Source organism: Cucurbita pepo, chromosome 7, assembly GCF_057944985.1.
Source record: "Cucurbita pepo subsp. pepo isolate OVF chromosome 7, ASM5794498v1, whole genome shotgun sequence".
In the NCBI taxonomy this organism is placed as follows: Eukaryota; Viridiplantae; Streptophyta; class Magnoliopsida; order Cucurbitales; family Cucurbitaceae; genus Cucurbita; species Cucurbita pepo.
The window spans coordinates 11,782,462-11,807,801 of record NC_141804.1 but is presented as its reverse complement, the minus strand read 5'-3'; the positions used below and the strand labels follow the sequence as shown (position 1 = coordinate 11,807,801).

Below are 25,340 nucleotides of genomic sequence, written 5' to 3'. Positions count from 1 at the left end.
TGAGTATATAATTTATGCATTCGTTCATACAGATAATTCTAACTCCCGAGAGTCTAAAAAATTCCCAATAATTCAACCCATTTGGAATAAGAGCAGAAAAATAATAATTTCAAAACGTATCTAAAGTTAATTTGTCATTATAAAATATACAGAATTGGACAATCCAATGGAGTCTAAATAATTTCAAAACATATAATATATAATATATTAAAATTAAAATTGCAAAAGTTTACTTATTTTTGTAGGCCGAGCAAAGGCCCATTGGGCTATATATAAGGAAATTAGCGGTTAAGAGTATGAATCTTTCCACGTGTGTTGCACGTGTCATATCGTCTCCGTCCTCCTCTCCTCCGGCTGTGGAAACTCGGGTCTGCCTTTTCCCCTGTGTTCTTCACTTTCCTCTTTGATTTCACTTCCAAATTTATCACACAACTCCTTCAACTTCCTCGAATTTCAATTCCCACTCCGTTACACTTTCTAATTCCCACTCCTTCACTCTCATTTTCCACTCAACTCTCTCCAATTAAACTATTTCACCCAACAGTTCCCCCAAATTCAGCCCCTTCACCTTCTTTTCTCTCATTTACAATCTGGGTTTTGTAAATTTTGCAAAACCCATCCACATTTCCTGCCTTTAACAGACACTAATTCGTCTCAGACATGGCTCAACCCCGTTTTTATTCATTCCAAGCTATATTTATCGGCTCCTTTACCTTTCTCACCTTCAGCTTTTGTGTCGAACTTGATTTTAGTGACGAGTTCTCGATCATCAGCTATGATGGAGATCTATTCCATGGAGATTACGCCCCTCCTTCACCTCCCCCACCTGCCCCCTTCCCTCATCCTCCATCATTTTCCTGCGAGACTGATCTCAATGGATTCGGGTCGCTTAACACCATTTGCGAGCTGAATTCTAGCTTGACCTTCCGCGATGATGTGTATATTGAGGGAAATGGGAGCTTGTATATTCTCCCTGGTGTGATTTTAAGTTGTCCCGTCTTGGGTTGCACGATACAGATAAACATGACCCGGGAATTTACTTTAGGTCCTAATTCGCTGATAGTTGCAGGGGCTTTGAGAATCGATGCTCAAAACGTTAGTTTGGTTGATGGGTCTATGATAAATGTGACGGCGTTGGCTGGAGATCCGCCGGCGAAGACTAGTGGAACGCCGTCGGGTTTTCAGGGAGCTGGCGGGGGGCATGGTGGTAGAGGAGCGAGCTGTGTGACGGATAATACCAAACTCCCAGATGATGTTTGGGGTGGAGACACATACGCGTGGTCTTCTTTGGATGAACCATGGAGTTTCGGGAGTAAAGGTGGAACAACCAGTAAAGGAGAAAGCTATGGCGGGGAAGGAGGTGGGAGAATTTGGCTTGAAATAAAGGGCTCAATAGAAGTCAGTGGCCGTCTTTATGCGGATGGTGGCAATGGCGGTATCAAGGGCGGGGGAGGTTCCGGTGGCAGCATTTACATCAAAGCTCACAGAATGTAACTCTCTCCTCTCTCCTTTCATGATTCTTTATATATTTTAAGCTTCTGTTCAGCTGATTGATTGAGATGGAACTATGAGTTAAGGGAAACAGTGTGACATTATTTGTAATTATAAGCCTTCGTACGGTTTCGGTGGTACGACGATTCGGAACTGAAATAATCAAATTGTTATCAGGAGAGTAATTCAAGGAGTTCAAGTTTCTTGATAGTTTTAGCTGAAGAAACTTTCTCATACATTTCTTCAGTTTATATAGGATAGGTTCAAGCATTTAGTTCTAAATCATTATTTGCAAGTGATCTAGGAGCACCCAGGTAATACAATTCCTCTGTGAAGAGCAGGACTGGAAGTGGCAGGTTAAGTACAATTGGTGGTAATGGATTTGCTGGAGGTGGAGGTGGAAGAATTTCCCTTAATGTTTTTAGCCGGCATGACAATACAGAGTTCTTTGCTCATGGTGAGGTTATATTGTGCCAATTGAAAGTTTTTCTGAACGTTGTCATCGCGTTCTTGCTCTAATATCTTCATAGTCCACGGAAGGGAAAGAACGACAATGCATCGAATCTAATTCTGAGCTTTGACCGTTGTTTGTAGGGGGGAGGAGTTATGGCTGTTCGGAGAATGCGGGTGCTGCTGGAACATATTATGATGCCGTCCCTCGGAGCCTTATTGTCAGCAATGGAAACTTATCGACGCAGACGGATACCCTTCTTTTAACATTTCCCAAGCAGCCACTTTGGACAAATGTGTATATTCAAAACCATGCTAAGGCGTTGGTTCCTTTGTTTTGGAGCCGTGTACAGGTTATAGATCTCTCAGTATATTCTTGCATGCTTATGTGTATGATTACTTATTTTACGAGTACATTGTTCCGAGACCCTATAAATAAAGTTTAGGTGTGATTAGTACTCTCTTGATTCAAAGTATCTTATTTGTTCGATACCCTATACTTGAATGATGAAATGCTGCTGCCGATTCATCTCGTAGGTTCAAGGACAAATTCATTTATCAGTTGGTGCAGTCCTGTCCTTTGGGCTTGCACATTATGCTTCATCTGAGTTCGAGTTAATTGCAGAAGAGCTTCTTATGAGTAATTCCGTTATTAAGGCAAGTAGCGGAGCGTTTTGTTTCCCATCTGTCAAAAATTACTTTTTGAGCCTTCTTTCAAAAATAATTATTTGGATTAACATTTTTAACCATGGACCGATACGTCCCTTTTAACTTGTGGTGTCATGGGTGCGCCACGACACAACATCTTGGACACATGACAAGATTCAAACTAATCTGTCCCGTTTTGTCATTTCTATTTGTGTTCCCACTGACATGCAGATATATGGTGCCCTTCGCATGTTCGTGAAAATGCACTTAATGTGGAATTCCAAAATACATATAAACGGTGGAGACAATGATATCGTAGCTACGTCTCTGCTTGAAGCCAGTAATTTATTGGTTCTCAGGGTATTTCATCCTTCTTCACAAACATCATATTGATTAAAATTTATAATGAAGTAATTCATGCTCATTTATCTGTTTGTTTTGTCAGGAGTCATCTTCTATACATTCAAATGCGAACTTAGGCGTCCATGGACAAGGATACCTGAATCTTACTGGACCAGGCAATGTTATCGAAGCACAACGTCTAATACTATCATTGTTTTTCAGTATCTATGTAAGCTGAATTATGGTCAACTTTCCTTCCGGTTTAGAATTCTCGTCGGATTCCATGCCCTTCTATTTGTTTTTTGTTAGTACCATTTGTTGAATGTCTACTTTGATAATATTAAGGTTGGGCCTAAGTCATATCTCCGAGGACCTCTGGATGATTCAAATGCCAACAAGACGTAAGTTTTCTAATGTATGAAAATGATCCGTTATTTCGTTTACGATTCCCTAACTTTTCTATAAATTGCAGGAGGCCACAGCTCTACTGCGAACTTTCTGATTGCCCGGCAGAACTACTTCATCCCCCTGAAGATTGTAATGTGAACTCTACATTACCCTTTACACTACAGGTGTCCTATTAGCCAGATTGACCCACTATGTAGTTATATTTGTGTGGGATATTATTATTTTTGAAATTTTCCTGGTCGGATTAGTAGATAATTCATTCTATCGAACATTCTTTTCTTTGTCTAATCTGACATTTGGCCTGTTTCGGCAGATTTGTCGAGTTGAAGATCTAACCGTTGAAGGCACCGTAACTGGATCTGTTATTCATTTTCACTGGGTCAGAGATATATTTGTTTATCTATCTGGTGCAATTAGTGCATCTGGTCTTGGTATGCATTTGTCTTCAGATTATTTTGTTAATATACCAGCAGCTTCATCTCAACTGAAGGTTGAGCATGTTCCGCATATGAATTGCGAGTATTTTGGTCTTTCACCGTGTTTTCTGCTTGGTTGTGTGCAGGCTGCACTGATGGTGTGGGTAGAGGAAGAATTTTTGAAAACGGTCTTGGTGCGGGTGGTGGACATGGTGGGAAAGGAGGGGATGGATATTATAATGGCACCTTCATCGACGGTGGTGTTGCTTATGGGGACCCTGATCTACCTTGTGAACTTGGAAGTGGTAGTGGAAATGGTAGTCTTGCTGGTGAAACGGCAGGCGGTGGGATTATTGGTATGATTGCGACTCTGTTATTATTATTATTTTTCGATGTTATATTTACTTGCAATGACATTCCATCTGTATGATAATTGACAATTTTTCTGATTCCTTATGCTTATATATTGTTTAGTCTCACCGGTTATGGATTTTGCTATCTAGTCAGTTTAATTATCCTCCAAGATATAGTTTTTGTTATTATAGTGTGAGATCCCACCTCGGTTGGGGAGGAGAACGAAACATTCTTTATAAGAGTGTGAAAACCTCTCCCTAGTAGACGCGTTTTAAAAACCTTGATGGAAAGCCCGAAAGGGAAAGTCTAAAGAGAACAATATTTGCTAGCAGTGGGTTTGGACTGTTACAAATGGTATTAGAGCCAGACACCGGGTAATGTGCCAGCCTGAGCCTCGAAGGGGGTGGACATGAGGCAGTGTGCCAGCAAGGACACTGGGCCTCAAAGGGGGTGGATTGGCGGGGGGTCCTACATCGATTGGAGAAGGGAACGAGCGCTAGCAAGGACGCTGGGTCCCGAAAGGGGGTGGTTTGTGAGATCCCGCATAAGTTGGAGAGGAGAACAAAACATTCTTTATAAGGGTGTGGAAACCTCTCTCTAGCAGTAGCGTTCTAAAAACCGTGAGGGAAAGCCCGAAAGGGAAAGCTTAAAGAGGACAATATCTGCTAGCGGTGGGCTTGGATTGTTATATATAGGCTTGAGCTGCTCGTCTTCAGCCTTCAGCCTGCTGTTCTTCTAGAGGCATGTTGAAATTCTAGATAGATCCGAGATAATCTACTTCACATTTGATGCTTAAATAAAATAGTTACCTGTACTATTGGACATTGATAAAGAGTTTTAATTGTCCTGTCTGTGTAAGTTGTATCTACATGTGGTATGAATGTAAGTATAGAACTCTCCATTTATAAATATGAAATTATAATATGCCTTGAATGGATAATCAGTTCTAATGGCTAGAATATAGCATTTAACTCTTTTTCTCAAAAAAGAACAAGAACCCAACGTTTATTCTCTGCATCCTTGTACAGTGATGGGGTCGCTAGAGCACTCGGTAGTAAGTTTATCTCTCAATGGGTCCCTTAAAGCTGATGGAGAAACCTTCGGGCGAGATGTTGGAGGGCAAGTAGATGCGAAAGTGTTGAATGTTGGTCCTGGAGGTGGATCGGGTGGAACAATTCTTCTCTTTGTGCAAACGGTATCCCTCGGCGAGTCTTCTGTCATTTCAGCTGTTGGGGGACAAGGAAGTTCAAATGGTGGGGGTGGCGGTGGCGGTGGAAGGGTTCATTTTCATTGGTCAGATATACCAGTTGGGGATGCATATCAACCTATAGCAGTTGCGAAAGGAAACATTTATACTGGGTTCGTGCCGATTCATCTCTCCCCCCAATACATTAGTTATCTTTACTCACGATTAGCTTTTTCGAACACATCCAACTGGGTAGATAGGTTCAACAAATAATTATACGACTTTGAATAAGTTTTTAATTTGATGATCATATTATTAAAAATTGAGTTACTCATTGAGGATTTTAGCTGTTTTTCTGCTCTAATCTGTTTCAGGGGAGGCGTGGGAAGCTATCATGGTTCTGATGGCGAAAACGGCACTATCACCGGAAAGGCCTGCCCCAGAGGGCTGTATGGTATCTTTTGTGAGGTAGTGTCTCAGGTCATAACTTATCGTCATCATTCTAGATGTAATTTTAGGCCCTCCCACCGCCCAACGGGCCTAACGTTTTTGTATGTCCTAAAATTTTCACAATTTGATGGCCACTTTAATACATCTTACTTATTCTTTTGTCCATGCTTTGCAAATGAGACTGCAGGAATGCCCCCTTGGAACATTTAAGAATGCCACTGGATCTGATAGAGCTCTGTGTACCAAGTGCCCGACTCATGAGCTTCCGAACCGAGGCATTTATGTTAGTGTTCGAGGTATGGTCTTGCTGTGATCATTATTGATTAATAGTTATACTCTTTTCGGGGTTCAGGAACATTTTTTTAATTATTTATAAGAATCAAAGAATATGTATTGATACCATGGAGAATATACAAATAAGGGGAGATGAGATATCCCCACTAGGCAAAAGGTTAAAAAAAGGACTCCAATTAGCCTGTATATGAAGCAAAGAGCTTAATAGACTCCCATAACTCATTGATGCTAGTTGCATTTACTTTGAAGACCCTTCGGTTCCATTCAAGCCGAAGTTTTCTCAGCGTCGTGAGCCGCCAAGCATTAAAAGAAGAGGTGGTTCTGATTTTCTTCGTTCGATCTGCACAGCACACCAGTTTTGGGACATGGAGCAAGTCGACCGCCTTCTTTGCTGAACATCCCATGTATTTCTTCCCTTGACAGAAAACCCTTGGGAAGTCTTTCACTTTTTGGGCACTTTAGTCCCGAAATCGGTTTTGACATATCAATGTTGATGGGAGCTAGATGTTCACAAAGTTTAGGGAGTTAGATTGCTGACGGAAAACCGATCGCCTCTATTAAGGATCCATGACTTAGAATCCTCCGCTTTGTCTCAATTAGGCCATGGAACTCGATCCATTCTAAAGTTCCATCGTCATCAAATTCTTTCTCTAAACGAGGCAACATTAGAAACTCTAGGGAAAGAGGACTTAAGGGCCCAGTCATTCATCCACTTATCCTCCCGAGCTCGTCACCCTTGCTTTGATACCATTTGTCAGATGTATAACAGGCCCGAAAGATGGATTTCCAAGAACCTTTGTTAAGCCCACGAGGCTTCGGAATCCAATCTCTCTTCTTAAAAGAGTATTTTCGAGCGAAAACCTCCTTCCACAAAGCATCATCTTCTTTCATTAACCTCCACTCTCTCTTTTTAAATTACCGATCCCGAGGTCCCTTTACAAGTAGGAACAGAAGTAGTTTTCCAGTTAACCAGGATGCTCCCACTTTCTTTGGATGCGCCTTTCCAAAAAATTCTGGAATAGACTTCTCTAGGCTCGCAACTTTCACGGGGCGTTTAAAGATGGAGAGATAATAGCTCGGTTCGCTAGGGAGAACCGATCTATTAAAGATAAATCAAAATATGCTGGGAAATAGGACTAAATGATTGTTAAAGGCTAAAGAAGCTATATAAAATTTTCATCTTTTGTGAGAAATTTTGAAGAAAACGTTTCACAATGCTTTATCTTATTCTAAAAAGAAAAATTTGAATGCTTCTAATAGGTGGTGTTGCTGAAAGGCCTTGTCCCTACAAATGCATTTCCGACCGATATCACATGCCGCAATGTTATACAGCTCTAGAAGAGTTGGTATATGCTTTCGGAGGTCCTTGGTTGTTTTGTCTTATTCTTGTTGGACTCCTCATCCTTTTAGCCTTGGTGTTAAGTGTTGCACGTATGAAATATGTTGGCGGGGAAGAATTACCAGCAACGGTACCGGTTCGACAAGGTTCTAGAATAGATTACTCTTTTCCTTTCCTGGAGTCCTTGAATGAGGTCTGCCCTCAACTTGACACTTGAATAGCCTTGTGGAAGCAGGAATTTTGAGTTAGTTTTAAATATAATTTTGTCTTTCAGGTTTTGGAAACAAATCGAACGGAGGAATCCAAAAGTCACGTGCATAGAATGTATTTCATGGGCCCGAATACTTTCAGTGAACCGTGGCACCTTTCTCACTCCCCTCCCGAACAAGTAGCAGAAATTGTGTAAGCATTCTCACTTTTCTTTTGTAGGTGAATGATATTTCGGAGATCATCATCTTCAGATTTCTTTAGCGAAGACCGGTTCAATTTCTGCTTGATTCGAACTTTTTCCGAGTGTATGATGAACATCGTCTGAGAACGTGTTTTACTTGGCAGATTTGAAGATGCATTTAATAGATTTGTGGATGAGATAAATGATTTAGCTACTTATCAGTGGTGGGAAGGATCAATCTACAGTATTCTTTCTATTCTTTCCTATCCACTGGCATGGTCGTGGCTACAACACTGTCGGAAAAAGAAGGTGCAACGTCTTCGCGAGTATGTTCGCTCTGAATATGATCACTCTTGCCTGCGTTCTTGCCGTTCACGTGCTCTTTATGAAGGTCTCAAGGTAAACGTTCACAAATTATGTTATCAAATGCATTGAGATAATTGCTAGGAAAGCTGTATGTAATAATACTCTCATTGAGGTCAACTAAAACGTTCTCATTCTGGTCAACTGAATGACGTCGATTGTTCGACACCTGAATTGATAATGTTTGCCAGGGCAATACTTTCGTGGCGAACGGACTTTACAAATATAATTTACTTTTGTAATTCAGTTGATACCGTTTTTTAATCGAACGTATACGAATTATACCACGTTCTTTCATTAATAACTTGTTACTTCAGGTTACTGCTACTCCTGATTTAATGCTTGCGTATGTGGATTTCTTCCTCGGTGGAGATGAAAAGAGAGTTGATCTTCCTCGTCTTCAACAAAGATTACCCGTCTCAGTAATCTTCGGGGGAGATGGAAGTTACATGGCTCCTTTCACTCTACACAGCGATAATATTCTGACCTCGTTAATGGGCCAGGTTTGTCAATTATATCGACTTATAGTTGAGAATTCATTCATTTCGATAAGCTATTCAATACGATTATAAACGAATGATTTCTCAGTCCATTCCACCGACGATTTGGTATCGGCTTGTGGCTGGACTCAATGCTCAACTACGCTTAGTTCGTTGTGGACACCTGAAGAAGACTTTTGACCATGTAGTTAGTTGGTTGGAAACACATGCTAATCCAACTCTATGTGCTTATAGTGTGAGGGTCGATCTTGCCTGGTTTCAGCCCACCGCTTCTGGATATTGCCAATTCGGATTATTGTTATCTGCTTTGGAGAACGATATCGTGCAGCCATATGCTGAAGGCCAACGTAAATTATTACTGTCCGAGCGACAGTCATGGTAATAATTTTGAATCTAACTTCCTCTGTTGCTACTTAACGGTTTATTTGAAATTTGTTCCCGTCGACACGTGCAGTTCACCTAGACGTATGGATAAGAAGCCATTTGACCAATTAAAAATAACCGAGCAGAAGATGGTTCAGAAACGAATATTGGGTGGAATTATACAGGCAAAGAGCCTGAAAGCTCTTAAAGAGAAGAGGGATATATCTTATCCGCTCTCGTTCACGATCTACAATACCAAACCGGTTGGCCATCAGGTGGTTGTTCTACTGAAGTTCGAATTCGGCTATACCTTTCGATAATGCCATTCTAACTCCGATTTCCATCGTCTTGTTCCCTCAGGATCTTGTTGGTCTGGTAATCTCCATGATTCTCTTAGGAGATTTTAGCTTGGTTTTGCTCACATTGTTACAGATGTACTCCATTTCTCTTCTCTATTTCTTTCTCGTTCTCTTCGTCCTTCCTCTCGGTCTGCTATCGCCTTTTCCTGCTGGGATTAATGCTTTATTCAGTCATGGACCTCGACGCTCAGCAGGTCTGGCACGTGTATATGGTCTGTGGAACATCACGTCCATGATTAATGTTGTGAGTAATTCTCGACCGCCATTTTTAACTAAAATTTCAGCTCGGAGATATAGATCTGAATTTATTTTTGGCTATTTCTCGTGTCGTGCAGGTAGTTGCTTTCGTTTGTGGGTTAATTAATTATTTATACCGTTCAAATCGAAAAAATCCCAGCTTTCAGACCTGGAATTTTAGCATGTGAGTCGACTTAAATCAATTTTTCGGTCTCGTCATTAGAGGAAGTATTAATTTTTCGATCGCAATTGTCGAAAATGCAGGGATGATAGTGAATGGTGGATGCTTCCTGCTGGATTGGCACTCTGCAAAATTATTCAAGCACGACTCGTTGATTGGCACGTCGCGAATCAGGAAATCCAGGACTTCTCATTGTATAGCAACGACCCGGATGCGTTCTGGCAGACGTGAAAAACCGTGCATTGATAGGTAAATGGGATTGATACACATCATATTGATTTTTTATAATTTAATTTGTTTGTATTGAGGGATAGTATAGTATAGTTTGCAAAGGTATGAACTTATGGTCCTAGTCAAAATTTGCATAGTTTTTGTTTACCCTTACATATACATAAATTGTTGAGTTAGTCTCTATCCAATATTTTTTCGTCGCCCCGTGTGTATTTTTGTACATATTATAGCGTGTCCCGCTTCGATGGTTGTTAGATATGTCTCAAATGTATTATTACCATATAATCTTATGAATTCGTCTACCGTTGTCATCTTTGTTCCCGTTTTCGATGCTGAATGTTTGTGTTTTTCAGAGCTCTGCAAGAATGGAAGCTTTAATTTTATAGATTGTTAGACTGTTTTGTTTCCACTTTTGCCTGAAGAAACTGGCTGATGAACCGGGTTTACGAGACGGTATTACTCGTAAGAACGATATATATATATATATATATATATATATATATATATGGTTTGAATTTTTTTGGTAGTTACTGTGATTACTAGCATTCTTTGTAGAACATAAATTAGAACTTTGTGATGGTTTGCATTCAGCTTTGTGATGGTTTTTGAGTAACATTCAGCTGAGGGTTTTTGCTCGGGGGCGGTTTGGCTGCAACAAGAACTGCTTGTCGAACCCGACTTGCAGGGTAGGCCAAAAAATGAAACCTACCGAGCGTAAGGCTTGATTTTGTGCATGTGGGTGTAGGTTGGCTATGAGTTTATAGACCTAAAACATATTGCCTTTGTGTCGTTTTACTTTCGACTCATATGCATGGAATTACCATCTTGAAGGAGACCGATGCGTCGGTCTCTACTTGAAATTTGATTTGGTCACATCAACAATCTCGGGTCCATCATTATCTTCCGAACTCTTTAAAGGTACCTTGACGCTTTGGAGTTGAACTCCAACTATGATTCTTCTTCAACACGATCATCGATGATTTAAGTTTACACGTTTCCATCTTGTATGATTTCAATCTTACTATCTTTCGTACCAAAAGAATTTTATGTTTTCCTATGATCGGGCTGCAACCACAAACTATCTAGGGATCCATGAAACACTTTATTCATCGAAGTGCATAAGGTATAAGGCATGACGGGAAATTCAAAGGCCTTGTATAACGGGCTCGTCGTCCTCTTCGTTTTAATTTTACGCCAAATAGGCTTGTAATTTTTTTTTTTGGACAAATTTTATGGTTTAAAATTTATGAATCCTTAATATATATTTTAATTAGTTGATTTAAAGTTCATTTTTATTATATACCAAATTTAATTTTATATATAATAGTTTTATTTATTTTTAAAAAAATATTAAATATATAAGAACAAACATTAGTTGAACTTATAATTTAATATTGTCTTGTAGAACGTGTTTGAATATAATTTTGAAGCGCATTTAAAAACATACAACCAAATATTAAAATATTAAAATTATTTTGAATTCTCAAAATAGTTTTCAGCGTGACTAAAATTAAATATTTTAACTACTTTAAAATTATTCCTAAGCCTATAAATAGGTAATTGAAGTACGCACGTGTCAACATACCGCATCACAATTTCCTGTTCTGCATTCGCGCGAATTCCTCAACTTTGGGCATATTTGCCATTTGGCGCTCAATTACCAAGCGCTTTGCAGAGATACTGTGTTCGATCATCATGTACAGAGCTGCAGCTTCACGAATCAGGTCTCTAATGGTTAGTAAACTTGATTTTTCTTTTTTTCATATTTTGTTCCAATGCGCATCTGAATGCAATCGAACGGTATATCGCATGTGGTCGTTCTCGATGATTTGGCTTTTAATTGTGAGTTTCTTTTGTTATGGATCTGAATTCCATTTTATGGAAGTCTTTCTGCTTTCTCGAAGTGAACGTCGTGATTTATAGTTTGTTTCGTCGAATTGTAATTTTTAAGAAACCAGATTGGAGCTGAAGTGAGTGTTTGTATTCTCTATGGTGAAGGATAACAGCGTCGAAGTCTTTCGGCATGTTGAGCTGCTAGGTTATTGATTTAATTGTAGTGACTTCTTATATCTCGAGTGTTAATAATATAGCGGCTATTTGTAACTATTCAATTCTTGTTGGTTTATTCTGTACCGCGATTCGGTTAATATTTGTATAAATGCTCGTCTTTGTCATTGTTTAAATTATTGGAAACATGAACAATAGTTATAATTCTTCGAGTACTGTGCATGGTATAAGATCTTTGCAGAGACGTGCTTGTGTATTGAGCTTTTGAGTCTACCATGGCTTGAAATATGATATTGCATCTACATAAGACCTCGGGAATTAAATGCTTCGATGGATAATGATGATAATTTTGCTTTCGAACATGAAACAATGGGCTGTATAGATTTGCCAGCTCTAGTGCTGTTGCCTCAAAAGTACAAATCTTCTGGGGGTCTCTTTGGCTGGTTGCTTCGAGACCGTTCTATATCATCTCCACTAGACTTTCCCCTGTCGGATGTGAATCTTCCGTCTCCATTGCCAGATTATGTTGAACCTAGTAAGACGAAAATCTCAACTCTGCCAAATGGTGTAAGAGTAGCATCAGAAACATCACCGGTGCACCCATGTGCACCCATAGATTTGGTTTTTTCAAAATCTGTCCATGTGCACCCATATAATTAATGATGAATTACGTTTATTTATTAACATGCTGTTGGTTATTTTGGTGCCTTGGCAAATTCTCTTTTAGCCCCCGAGTCTGCTATAAATAGTCTGAGTGGTACAGTTTTGGAGAAATTTGTTGATGTAAGTTGAGTAGGAGATTATAATATCATATTTATTTTTATAATTAATTATTTGATGATGTTACTTCTTTATTGGTCATGCTTCTGCCTTCAGGAAAATTATACTGTAACTCGGATATTACTTGCAGCATCTGGCGTTGAACACGAGTAACTCTTATCCATTGCTGAACCACTTCTATCTGACCTTCGAAGTGTTCCTCGTGAGGTGCCAAAATCAGTGTACAATGGGGGCGATTATCGTCATCAAGGTGATTCTGGGGTGTGTATCATCTAAATTGTATACTCTAGCATCCAGCCTTCATTTCCAGGCATCATTCGTTAACTGTTCTCTTTCAGGACGGGAGGACACATTTTGCTCTTGCATTTGAACTCCCAGGCGGCTGGCATAAGGAGAAGGATGCTATGGCCTCAACTGTTCTTCAGGTCTTAACAATGGATATCTATTGTGCTTAAGTGATTTTTATGACATGAGGGTTTAGATCATACACCATTAGTTGTTTAGTCCATTTTGCAATTTTTCACTGTGAAAAGACAAAGGCAATAATGTATCTCATCTCTTAGATGCTACTGGGAGGTGGAGGGTCCTTTTCAGCTGGTGGACCTCGAAAGGGGATGAGCTCTCGGCTGTGTAAGTCCTAAATTTCTTTGACTTTGACGGTCATGCATCTGAGATATTTTTCTTTTCTTGGGGTGGGGTTTGAAGGGAGGTGGAGGGTCTTTTTCAGCTGGTGGACCTGGAAAGGGGATGAGCTCTCGGCCGTGTAAGTCCTAAATTTCTTTGACTTTGACGGCCATACATCTGAGATATTTTTCTTTTCTTGGGTGGTGGGGGTGGGGTTTGAAGGGAGGAATTTGTATTTCCTATACTTGCATGACAAAATATTGTCCTCACGCCTGCCAAGTCAGGTCATATAGATAGTTTATTATGCAATTATTTCTAGACAGACATAACCTTCTTCTGCATGTATATTTCTTAATTTACGCATATTGTATGTTTTCTAGTGTTAACTTCTTTGTAATTATCGATGTGGTAAGCATATCTTCAGGTCTTAAATGAGTATCCACAGGTCCAATCGATTTCAGCATTCAGCAGTATTTACAATAACACTGGCATATTTGGCATCCAAGCAACTACTGTAATGATTCTCTTTGGATTGATATTTAACATGATATAATGCAGAATCACTGTGTTGATCTTGATGGTAGAATTGTTAGGTTGATGATATACTTTTTTGAGGGTTCTAATTTCGTGCCAAAATCCTTCCATATTGCAGCTAGTGAACTGTTAGCCATTGCAACGCCTGAAAAAGGTCATTTGTGATTCTCTCTTCTCTAGCATTTCCACAAGAACCATTTTATCTAGATCACTGATAACATATCCCTGTTTACAGTTGAACAGGGGCAGCTAGATCGTGCCAAATAGTCAATAAACTCATCTGTGCTAATGAATTTGGAATCCAGGGTATGTATCATTGTACTTTCTTCTCGTTGGCCTTACCATGCCTGGATCTTAGGTTGATGAAATAAAAATAATACAGTTTTTGAAAATGTTAATCTTTGAGAATGTGTCCACTGATTGTGGTTGCGGAATTGTATCTTGTAGGTGGTTGCTTCAGAGGACATAGGTCAACAAGTTTTGACATATGGTGAAGGGTACGGTCTAAATCATTTATTGTAGTCTTACTCTGATGCACTATGGCCCATTCATTTCTAATTCATTTCCCTTGTACTAGGAGGGTAAATCTATTCCAAAGATCTGAGATTTAGTTATGCTGTTTTCCCTCATTGAACTGCATTCTGTTACATGATCATTTGTTCACATTTTCTAAATGATATATATCATGCCTCCTGGTTACGCACTTACACTCTAGGGATTCTGGCCTTAGTTAAGAGTGTTAATTTCTTAAGATCTGTTAGAAGTTGCAAATATAATGTGAAGTGATTATCTTTGAAAGCTGCGGACGCTGTAACTCTGGAGGATATAGCTTCAATTGCACAAAAACTTCTCTCTTCTCCATTGACAATCGCCTACTTATCATGCTCAATTAAGTAGTCATGTTTATCTTGCTTCCTTCTAGAAAAAAGAACTGTTTTATTAGCTCTCGATATAACTATTTATTTATATACTGTTCTGCAGTTAGTCATGTTCCAGCTATGATTCTGTCAGCAGCAAGTTTAAGTCAAAGTGACCAATCGCTTCTTTTGAATCAAACTAGTCTGGCAGACTGGCATCGAACATAGGAATTGCTGTCTTCAAGCCTTGTACGGTCACTCTGATTTCTGAAAACAAGGAAAAGCATTAAGGTCCAGTTTATCTTTCTCAATAATTAGTACATTTGAGCAAGCACATTTTTGTTAATACCTGATCTCTGTTGATGCCATGTTTTATTCCTTCTATCTAATAGTGATGTATTTTCAGTTAAAACAGTTTTATCTTGAAGAAAGTTCATGTTCTGAAAGCAATTTCAGGACGTTTGTATTTTGGAGAAATATTCTTACTGAACATTGTAATTTTCCATGTCTCAAGAGCAACAATCTAAGTTTTTTTTTTTTTTTTTTTTTTTTTTTTTTTTTTTTTTTTTTTTGAATATCTCAACAATAAAGTGTTATTTGCAACACATGCGTGTGCTTTTGAGCATTTTAAATTACGTCAGTTTTTTTTTTTAAAAGTATAGTTAGAGTAAGCTGGGGACCTACTTTGTTAGTTTGAACGGTCAATTTTAGATATGCTTTTAGACACACACAATTAACTTTAGAGAAATTGCAACTTTGTGGCACAAGATTTGAGTTTAGTGCAACGTTTATTCGTTATTCAGAGCTTTTCTTCTTTTCCTTTCTTTTCTTTTCTTTTCATTTCTTTTTTAATTTTCAGTTACTCAGATCTCTGCTAAAGGATTGGTTGGATACATACGAGGTATTATTCTCCAAAGGTACCTGTACGAATTGCTTGAAAATGTGTATATTTCTTCTGAAAGATGCCTCCAACATCTAACTTCAAGATGATGGATATGATTCATGCATAATCTAAAACTACTAATTATATTATTATTCTTCATATTCATTGTTTCATTCTCTGCCTACACACATGTCAACAGCAAATCTAATAATTTGCAAACTTTGCTCTCTCATTAAGTCGCCATTTTAGTGGAAGAATTTAATCGGGATATATTTGATGCCTTAATTAATTGAACTATACTTTAGTTAACCTCTTTTGTCACATTTGTTTCTTCTATTACTCGTGAATATACAATATACGTATTAAACCATATATGTCATATTATGGTCTCTATAAAACTATAAGATTCATATCCCAATAAGAAAGTATATATGCCTGGTGTGAGAAAGCCAATGTGATGTGGGTCCACTGCTTGATTAGTCAATGTCAACCATAAATGGATAATGTGACTAGCCATATATGAATAGGGTATAATCCACTTAGATCTTTATGGAGAATATATACTGCTCTACTCATTTCCGGTAATTTATGTTTAAAGATAGTTTCGTCGTTTCCATTCATTTATATTTAGTTTACATTATTATTCTTGGTCCCCACATGTTTTGGTCTTTGTACTTTTGTTTTATATATCTTTTTATTATAAACATATTAATTCAGTTTCCATGTTAATTAATTAGATTAGATTGTGACAAGAAAAAATGATGTGATACGATACCCATGTAAAAGTTATGTGCTGTCGGGATGTTGTATACAGTTGTATGTAAATGTAGAATGACTTTAATGTGATGTCACCTAAGTACTTAGTTATGCTTTAATTTTATTTTGAAAAGAAGTGTTAAAAGAGATGAAACTAATGCATGTATATAAATACAACAAATGCAACAAAAGAAAATTTGGTTGAAAGCAAAAAAGAAACCAAATGTAAGAGAATAGGGTTAGTGTTACCCAAGATAGGAATAGGTACATTGGTGGCTTTTTTCAGACCTTAGGTTATATTGCCAGTTGTAGCAAGAGTTCTAGCTTTTGCATTTGTCTTCTTTTCTTACATTTTTTCTTGACCAAAAATCTTGCACATTGAGATTTGTTTCACAATAGTCAAGTGGCTTGTTGATTCAAAGTTGCTAAATTTAAGAGCATATTTGTTTGATCAATTGAAAAGATAAGTGGCAATAGGATGACTTGACTTGAAGTTTCTTAGCTCTAAAATATGATTTAGATTACAGGAACGAAGTAGGTTGGCTCATCAAGAAATGCAAGTTTACTCTTATGGATAGAAAAAATTTGGTTGTTCTTGCACGAAAAAGAATGACCTTCTCGTTTAAACTTTCAAACCAGGTACTTGAGATATATTTTCATTCACACCTCCGGTGTATTTAGTTGTTATAATAAATGTGACATCAATGATTTATTCCTCTATTTGTGAAAGCTTTACATTGGGCAAATCTATTATAGGAAATTTTCATTTTTTCCTCTTTATCCTTCATGTTTTCCCTTTATAGTTACCAAGAACAATTCCTTATACAGGATGAACAAGAGCGAACTTTATTTCTTAATATCTTTAGTTTTTACACCGAGTAGATAGAGGTATGTTGAAGAAAGATCATTGTTTAAACAATACTTGAGAGGGATTTAGAAATGGTGAAAATCACGTTTAAAAGTGTAGAATCAAACACTAAATTGATTCGAGCGTGACGTATTTGAGTTAATAGATGTCGAATATAAAGAGTAGTAGACAAACAAAGAACACCGAGATAGCGTCTTTTTTTTTTTATAATTGTTTTAATAAAGAAAAGAGAAAAGAAAAGAAAAGAAAAGGGGTTGAGAGACAAAATGAAGAAGCATGGGCAGAAATCTGCTGGGGGAACACATCATAGTTAAGAAGCTTCATCATGATTTGCTTCTTGACTGATCAAAGGAAGTATGTCATAAACGTGAAGACTAACCATCATCTGATCAAATTGCTTTTGTGGGCCACAAGATTTCCCAATTTTAGACCACGTCATTCCCTCTGGGCTCCACACCCTTTTTATTTCCCTGTCCACAGTTTTTTTTTTTCCTTTTCTTTTCTAAACCCTAATTAATTAATTAACTCCAATACCTCACAAACCCATCTCGAGAGAGAGAATGAAGACTTTGTTATGTGATTAATTATATTTATATGATTATTTAAACATGTAATTGAAAGGGGTGGTGGTGGTCCATCAAATACACTGCTCATTTGCCTTGCATATCAAGCAACCTCCTTCTAATCTCTCTCTCTCTCTTTCTCTCAGCAACATTCATGGCTAAAAGCATAATGACCAGCACCTCGGCTCGATACCCATGTGAGTTTCTCTCTCTTTCTTTCTCTCTCTAGCATTTCCTCATGAACAAACTTAGGCTCGAAAGTGAAACAGTCATGCAAAAAATGTAAAAAAAAAAAAAAAAAAGTACATAGAAAAAAAGACAAAAACAAGAGGTGGGTGGTTGTTAAATTTTTTTTCTCTAGGATCTGAGTTTGTACTCAAAGATTTTGCCACGTTCAAGGCTTCTTATCACTTCAAGTTGGTAGTCGGTTGTTTTATCTTCATCTCTAAAACCTATCATTTCTACCCTCTCAACCCAACCAAAATTATGAGATACAAATCTCAAATTTTCTAATCAAACATATATGTGTTAACGAATTGAGTTATGTTTAAATTGGTTAAGGAAGAGGAGAGACAGTGGGGGTTGTGTGTGAAAATGGAGAAGTGGGTGTGGGCTAAAACAAAACGAAAAGATAGGATGGATGGAGTGAAATATTCGAAAGCCTTAGGAATTGGGCCTAAGAGATTAACAGCTGTGAAAGAAGGCCGTTTTTGTTTTTGCCTTTTGCTTTTGTAGTCAAGGGTTGAAGCAAAAGAAACAAACAAGGCAGCAGACAGAGATCAGCTCCTTGAGCCTTTACAAATCTCTCTCTCTCTCTCTCTCTCTCTCTCTTTCTTTTCCCACAAACCGCCTACATATGATATCATTTGATATTATCATATCATTTTGTTCTAAATTTCCCCAAACCCTTAAAGCTTCTGTGTAGGTTTTGAGGCTCACCTTTTTCTTTTCCCTTCTCTCTCTCTCTCTGTTCAGTTAAAGTTAAGAGCAAATTCTGGTTTGCTTCTCTACTTCTTCTTTCTCTTGTTAAAGCAAACCTTATAGCTCTCTCCAAACCCAAATCCACAGTTTCTTCTTTCTTTCTTTCTTTCTTTCTTTCTTTGTTTCTTTCTTTAGGGTAAGTAAGTAAGTAAGTATATAGCTTTTATCTTCTCCTCTCTGTGGGTTTCAACAAAATTGAAGCTTTCCCTTCTTCCTCTTTCTATTTTGAACAAAACCCAGTTCTTAGATTTCAAATTCAATCACTGGGGTTTCCAAAAAGTTACCTCCTTTTTGTTTACAGTGATGAGAATTCACAATACCAAGTTGATAACAAGCTTGAAAGATAGAAGAAGAAGAAGAAGAAGGAGCTTCTAAAACGACGGCGTACAAAGAAGAATATCAAAGGGACGTTTGAGCATGAAGAGCAGTTTAGGGAGCATCACCAGCTCTGATCTCATAGATGCCAAGCTTGAGGAGCATCAGAAGTGCGGATCAAAGCAGTGCCCAGGGTGCGGACACAAGCTTGAAGCCAAGCCGGTAAAAAAAACACTACACCTTTTACTTTTACTTGGGTAAAAAAAAAAAAACAATATTTGTTTTGGGTTTAGGTGGGATTTAGTTGGGAGATTTTGGAATGGAGTGTGCAGGATTGGTTAGGTCTACCAGCAGGAGTGAAATTTGACCCGACAGACCAAGAACTGATAGAACACCTTGAAGCTAAAGTTGAAGCTAAAAATGATATCAAATCTCACCCTTTGATCGATGAGTTCATTCCTACAATTGAAGGTGAAGATGGGATTTGCTATACTCACCCTGAAAAGCTTCCTGGTAATTCCTTTTCTCTCTATCAAATGAGAAAAAACAATTTGGATAAACAGGAATATTTTTAGTCAAATTTATTATTATTTTTTAAAATTTTTATAAAGAGGGAAATTATGTTTGCTTATATATATGTATCCAATTCAGTTGGGATTTTTTTGTTTTTTTTTTTTTTTTTTTTTGTTCTTCCTTTCAAGTTGGATATGACTTTAGAGGAAAACCCATTTTGCATTATGGTTGCACCTAAGCCAACCAACTTGGAATTTTGATAAATTCTTGTCCCAATTTAAAAAAAAAAAAAAAAAAATTCCAATCTTTTTAATTTTAAAATGAATAATTTGGTTTGTTGGTGCAGGAGTTACAAGAGATGGGTTGAGTAGGCATTTCTTCCACAGGCCATCAAAAGCCTACACCACAGGAACAAGAAAGCGAAGAAAAATCCAAACGGAATGCGACTTCCAAGGCGGCGGCGAAACACGGTGGCATAAGACCGGAAAAACACGACCGGTTATGGCCAGCGGCCGCCAAAAGGGCTGCAAGAAAATCCTCGTACTTTACACCAACTTCGGAAAAAATCGAAAACCCGAAAAAACCAACTGGGTCATGCACCAATACCATTTGGGCCAACACGAGGAGGAGAAAGAAGGCGAGCTTGTCGTTTCTAAGATATTTTATCAGACACAGCCACGTCAGTGTAACTGGTCGTCGGCCGAGAAGGGCAGCGGCGGCGGCATCGGAGAGGTTACTGGCGACAATGTTGTTCTTAGTAGTAGGAGGGAGAGTGGGAGCGGGAGTTGTTCTTCTTCTCGGGAAATGACAACCCCGAGAGACGAAATGTCTCCCGTGGGCGGCGGAGGCGGCAGTGGCGGTCTTTGTCCTCCGCCACATATCGCCGTCACTTACGGCGGATTGGACCACATTCAACAATTCAAAGCCGACCATTTTGGGTTTGGTTCCTTCAGGAGAAACTTCGATGAGGTTCGTGTGATTTTTGATTCCATGCAATGAAGGGAATAGTCCATTTTTTGTAATTCTTTGTAGTGTAGGGGTGTAAGTGCAATTTAGAAAGAATAAGCTAATTAGGTTTTGTCATACCTCATTTTGCTTGCATTTGCAGCATAATTTCATGGGCCTAATTAGAGATTTAGGGAACATTATTATAATCATCATCTAAATTACCAAAACTTTGTAATTTAATTACTTTGTTCTATATCTTCCACAGGTTGGCATTGGAGAAGCTTCAACGACGAGAGAATCCGCCCCGACCGAGGACATCGGAGACCACCACCGTCACCACCACCTTCAACGGCAACATCACCATCCAATGGCGACAACTGCATTTCAAATCACCCGACCTTCAAACCCAATCTCGACAATCATCTGCCCGCCTCCTCTCCACCATTCCTCGATCATTCTCGACCACGACTCGTACCGTGTTTCTCCATTGATACTGCAAAACGAAAGCTTTCAGGTAACTAATTTTGTTTTAGTGAAAGATTTAGCATATCGTACAAACTCTTTTCACTTTGGAATATTATAAGCTTTGAGAAAAGAAAGTTTTATTTAAAAAAAATAAAAAAAATGATGGGTTTTCTTTACAGCAACAGCAACAACATCATCATAAGCTAGGAGGGAGGTCTGCTTCTGGTTTGGAAGAACTCATAATGGGCTGCACTTCCTCTAATATCAAAGAAGTGAGTCAATTTTACGTCTAAGATTTTAAATTTTGTGTCTAATAAATTTATAAATAGAGAACTTTGACGGATTATTATGCTAAATTTTGAAAATTTAGGAACTAAAACTCGGAAGGAATATTTACGTAAAAGGGAGATGAATAAAAACAAGAAAAAGGAAAGAAATGGAAATTCTTTATTGGTATAATTTTGAATTAAAGAGTAAGGAAACAGTGATACTCTCCCCTTCTTTATCTCTTTCTTTTATTATAGTTTTCTTCTCAGAATCAAAGTGTTAGTGTTTATTTTATGATATGGAAAAAGCAAAGCTCAAAATGATTCAGACAACAGAATATATTCTGCTTCATTTAATTTGGAATGAAACTTATTCTGCTTTTTCGTGTTCAAAATTTTGTATTGTATCGATACGATGAATAATTAACATAATTATCGATACGAACAACACGAGAACGTGTAAGGGAAAGTAAACCCTAATATTTGTGCATGGTTTATGATGTTGTAGGAGTCAACCATGGGAAGCAACGCTCAAGAAGCAGCAGAATGGATGAAGTACTCACCTTTCTGGCCTGACCCTGACAACCCAAATCATCATTGATAGAACCAAAAAGGGACCAAAAAAACAAAACACAAAACACAAAACAAAACACCCAAGTTTCTTCTTCCTTGAAGAGACAAGACAGACAGACAGACAACATTATTACTTCTCTCTTCGATTTCTCCTTCGAAACAAAATAATCCCATTTCTTTGTCTTCTTTTTTATTAAACAAATTCCATGCTGGAAAAGAAAAGGGGGGAAAAAGAAAAAGAAGCAAAAAAAAAAAAAAAAAAAAAAAAAAAAAAAAAAAAAGGTGCAGCTTTGGAAGGAAAAGGGTGAATGAAAGCAAGAAAAATGCAGTCAGAGGCATCAAAATCATCACCGTTATCATTACAGTATCATCTTCTTCATCACTTATTCTTTCTTTAATTTTGATTGTTTTTTTTTTTTTTTTTTTTTTTTTTTTTTTTTTTTTTTTGTTTTGAAATTCTTGTACAGTTCATGTTTTTATGTTGTTTTTTCTTTTTTTTTTTGGAATTTACACAGAAATACACCAGAAATTGATAAGCGTTTCTATCCCATTGAGCTTGAGGTTGAGGTTCTATTATCATTGATTGTTTATGTTGTTAGGAAAGTTGATATGCAATTACAGGTAAAGATTGAATTTTTGTTTTTGTATGTATCTTCAACTTTATGAGCACTTTGGAGAAAATTAAGATGCTGCATGCTCCTACTACTACTAATTGCTATTGTATTACTTACTTTCATCCTTTTCAAAAGGGAACCAACTGTGTGGTTGCTTCTCTTTCAAAATCTTTATATTCCAATCATTCTCTTTCCCGCCCTCTCTACACTATTGTCGTTTAATTTCTTAGGGCGGGCACGAGTTTGACCTCTTAAACTCTGAGGTTTAGAAAGCATATGTTAACGAATATGTTTGAGATCTCACATTGGATGGAGAGGGGAACGAAACATTCCTTATAAGGGTGTGAAAACCTCTCTCTATTAGACGTGTTTTAAAACCGTGAGTTTGACGGTGATACATAACGGGACAAAATGGACAACATGGTCAAAACGGACAATATCTGCTAACGGTGGGCTTGGGCTGTTGTTAGAAATGGTATCAGAGCTAGACATCCGACGGCGTGTCAGCGAGGACGCTGGGCCTCCAAGGGGGTGGATTATGGAGACCCCACATCGGTTGGAGAGGGTAAGAAACATTTCTTATACGGGTGTGGAAACCTCTCTCTAGTATCAGTGTTCTAATACCGTGAGTCTGACGGCGATACGTAATCTCCTAGTGGTAGGACTGAGTTGTTACAAATGGTATTAGAGCCAGACATCGGATGATGTGCCAGCAAAGACATTGGGTCCCCAAGGGAGGTGAATTGTGAGATCCCACATCAGTTGGAGATGACAACGAAACATTCCTTATAAAGATGTGAGAATCTCTCCTTAGAAGATACGTTTTAAAATTGTGAGGTTGAAACAATACGTAACGGGCCAAAGCGGGCAATATCTACTAGAACTAGTGGTGGACTTGAGCTATTACAAATGATATCATATAGTCAGTCACTGGTCGGAGTAGGGCTAGACCCTCTCCATAGTAGACGCGGTTTTGTCTCAAAACAAGTGAGGCTAACGATGATACATAACAGGCCGAAGCGGACTGTAATGTTATTGTCTAGACGAAAATTGTGTGGAAAAAGTGTTTTTTTAACCTTTTTTTTAGAGCTTACACATTATTGAAGTTTGTGGGAGTAATGTGATTGTTATAATGTACATAGAAAGTAAATTAACTTTAGACATGTGAATGGGAAATCACTTATAGTGGCTCTCCATATCATAGAATGTGCTTTATATTTCCCCTTTTATTCTTTCTCATCCAACCATGACTCAGCCTTTAAAAGAGTTTATGTGTTTGAGGTGCACATTTATGTCTATATGCATGTTGGTAGGCCTCGATACGTCGTTTTTTTCGTTCGAGATATCGATTTTTTTTTTATTCTTATTGGAATTTTATTTGAGGATCTTTCTGTTTGTATCAGAATAGCATGGAGTTTCATACTTTATGTCAGCTAATTTCGTGTTTTTTGGTAGCTTAAGACACTCATTTTACTTCCTTTTTTACTTTATTCTATTCTAGATTCCAACTTTATTTCATTTTTGAAGGAATTCATATATAATTAGATATGATGCAGTGTATGCTTCTCTCTCTCTCTAAATTTGTGTGTGTGTGTGTATATATATATATATATATATACATACATATATAGAGAGAGAGAGAGTAACGTGGTGCATGTTGGGTTCTTTTTGATTCTGAAGGACATGCATGGAATTAATATGATAGAAATGGAAGAACAAAGACAATTATGAATGAGAGAAGCTTTTGGATTTGAAAATGACATTACATAATGAGCTAATCATCTTCCAAATCTCTCTCTCTCCTTATAATTTCGGTTTTCGGGACGATTATAAAGTTACGTGCATTAGCGAGAGATTTGAAGTTAGCTTAGTTTAACGCTAACAAGGAGTGTTAAGAAGATAGAGTGAATCACCACGAGTTAGCTGACTTAATGGTTCAAGATATCAAGTTGTGAACTTGAGATGTGTTCAGAGAGTGAGCAATCATGGTAGATAGACGTCACGTTTTGAGCTTAACAATGTTATTTAATAGGCCTGTGAGATACCATATAGGTTGGAAAGAGGAAAACCCGAATGGTACAATATCTGCTAGCAGTGGGTTTAGGTTGTTACAGGCCATTTCCTACCGTTTCCGTGCAGCTAGGGTTAGCAAAATCCCGAACGAATATGGAGAGAAGAAGATCCTAGAGAGGCGATAGGTTTGGAAAGATGGTAAAGATATAATATTAGGGTTAGGGCTATCTTTTTGGTTTGCAGATTTGGTCCCAAAAAGAAGTTGCAGAAAGAATTATATTAGTGCAAAGAGGAATATCACAACATGGCCAAACTCAACCTTTTATTGGATTCTTCCATAGTGCCATAGACCCCTTTCCCTTTTTGCATTTATTTTTTTTAATCACTAATCATAATCTATTTATTCTCTATGTTTTATTTTTTAAAATTTCTTATAAGATATATATATATATAGACAATACATCCTGTAAAGTACTTTACTTAGGCCCTAAGTATAATGGAGAGGTAGAACGTGTAGATCAAGTATCAAAAATGGGACGCAGACGATCTTTATCTTTAAGTCTGAATTGAGTAGGATGGAAGTAATCCTCGTTTCTATCTCGAATCTCGTTTCTCATGGTTGTTTAAGGAAGTTGAGGTATGTTTGACGATATCAGAACAAAATGTTTATCTTTAATCTAAAACCATTCTCGGTAACTTTTTGGAAGTTCATAATTAAGGTATGGTATAATTTGGATTCTTTTTCGATGCCAAAGGACATCGAGAAATGTAAAAAAA

General features: G+C 37.8%; 3 protein-coding genes across 8 annotated transcripts; all 3 read left to right on the top strand.

Annotated features, from left to right (window-relative positions):
• Positions 1-339: 339 nt before the first annotated feature.
• LOC111798489 (uncharacterized) lies at positions 340-10,318 on the top strand. Its single transcript, XM_023681668.2, has 22 exons — positions 340-1,490; positions 1,833-1,948; positions 2,086-2,294; positions 2,479-2,598; positions 2,821-2,949; positions 3,035-3,160; positions 3,277-3,332; positions 3,404-3,503; positions 3,653-3,770; positions 3,902-4,111; positions 5,138-5,468; positions 5,670-5,763; positions 5,933-6,041; positions 7,300-7,571; positions 7,653-7,780; positions 7,934-8,168; positions 8,450-8,635; positions 8,721-9,010; positions 9,087-9,270; positions 9,356-9,598; positions 9,690-9,775; positions 9,856-10,318. Exons 1-22 carry the CDS (start codon positions 661-663, stop codon positions 10,001-10,003), a joined length of 4,320 nt encoding a protein of 1,439 aa, XP_023537436.2. The 5' UTR covers positions 340-660; the 3' UTR covers positions 10,004-10,318.
• Positions 10,319-10,435: 117 nt separating this feature from the next.
• Positions 10,436-15,847, top strand: LOC111798882 (uncharacterized). Its single transcript, XM_087125225.1, has 14 exons — positions 10,436-10,456; positions 10,624-10,689; positions 11,560-11,737; positions 12,393-12,545; positions 12,738-12,793; positions 12,921-13,040; positions 13,129-13,215; positions 13,354-13,420; positions 13,518-13,553; positions 14,067-14,102; positions 14,184-14,254; positions 14,396-14,445; positions 14,930-15,096; positions 15,665-15,847. Exons 1-11 carry the CDS (start codon positions 10,436-10,438, stop codon positions 14,213-14,215), a joined length of 852 nt encoding a protein of 283 aa, XP_086981351.1. The 3' UTR covers positions 14,216-14,254; positions 14,396-14,445; positions 14,930-15,096; positions 15,665-15,847.
• Positions 15,848-18,016: 2,169 nt separating this feature from the next.
• Positions 18,017-22,016, top strand: LOC111798108 (NAC domain-containing protein 75). 6 transcript variants are annotated; one of them, XM_023681079.2, is made up of 7 exons: positions 18,017-18,072; positions 19,158-19,393; positions 19,504-19,684; positions 20,031-20,653; positions 20,898-21,146; positions 21,277-21,369; positions 21,872-22,016. In XM_023681079.2, the coding sequence occupies exons 2-7, from the start codon at positions 19,274-19,276 to the stop codon at positions 21,962-21,964; spliced, it is 1,359 nt and encodes a 452-aa protein (XP_023536847.2). In that variant the 5' UTR covers positions 18,017-18,072; positions 19,158-19,273; the 3' UTR covers positions 21,965-22,016. The 6 variants fall into 6 exon arrangements, with proteins under 6 accessions (XP_023536847.2, XP_086981301.1, XP_086981300.1 ...); XM_087125175.1 differs by having other exon boundaries at positions 18,022-18,072; positions 21,283-21,369; XM_087125174.1 differs by lacking the exon at positions 18,017-18,072 and adding an exon at positions 18,531-18,872.
• Positions 22,017-25,340: the final 3,324 nt, after the last annotated feature.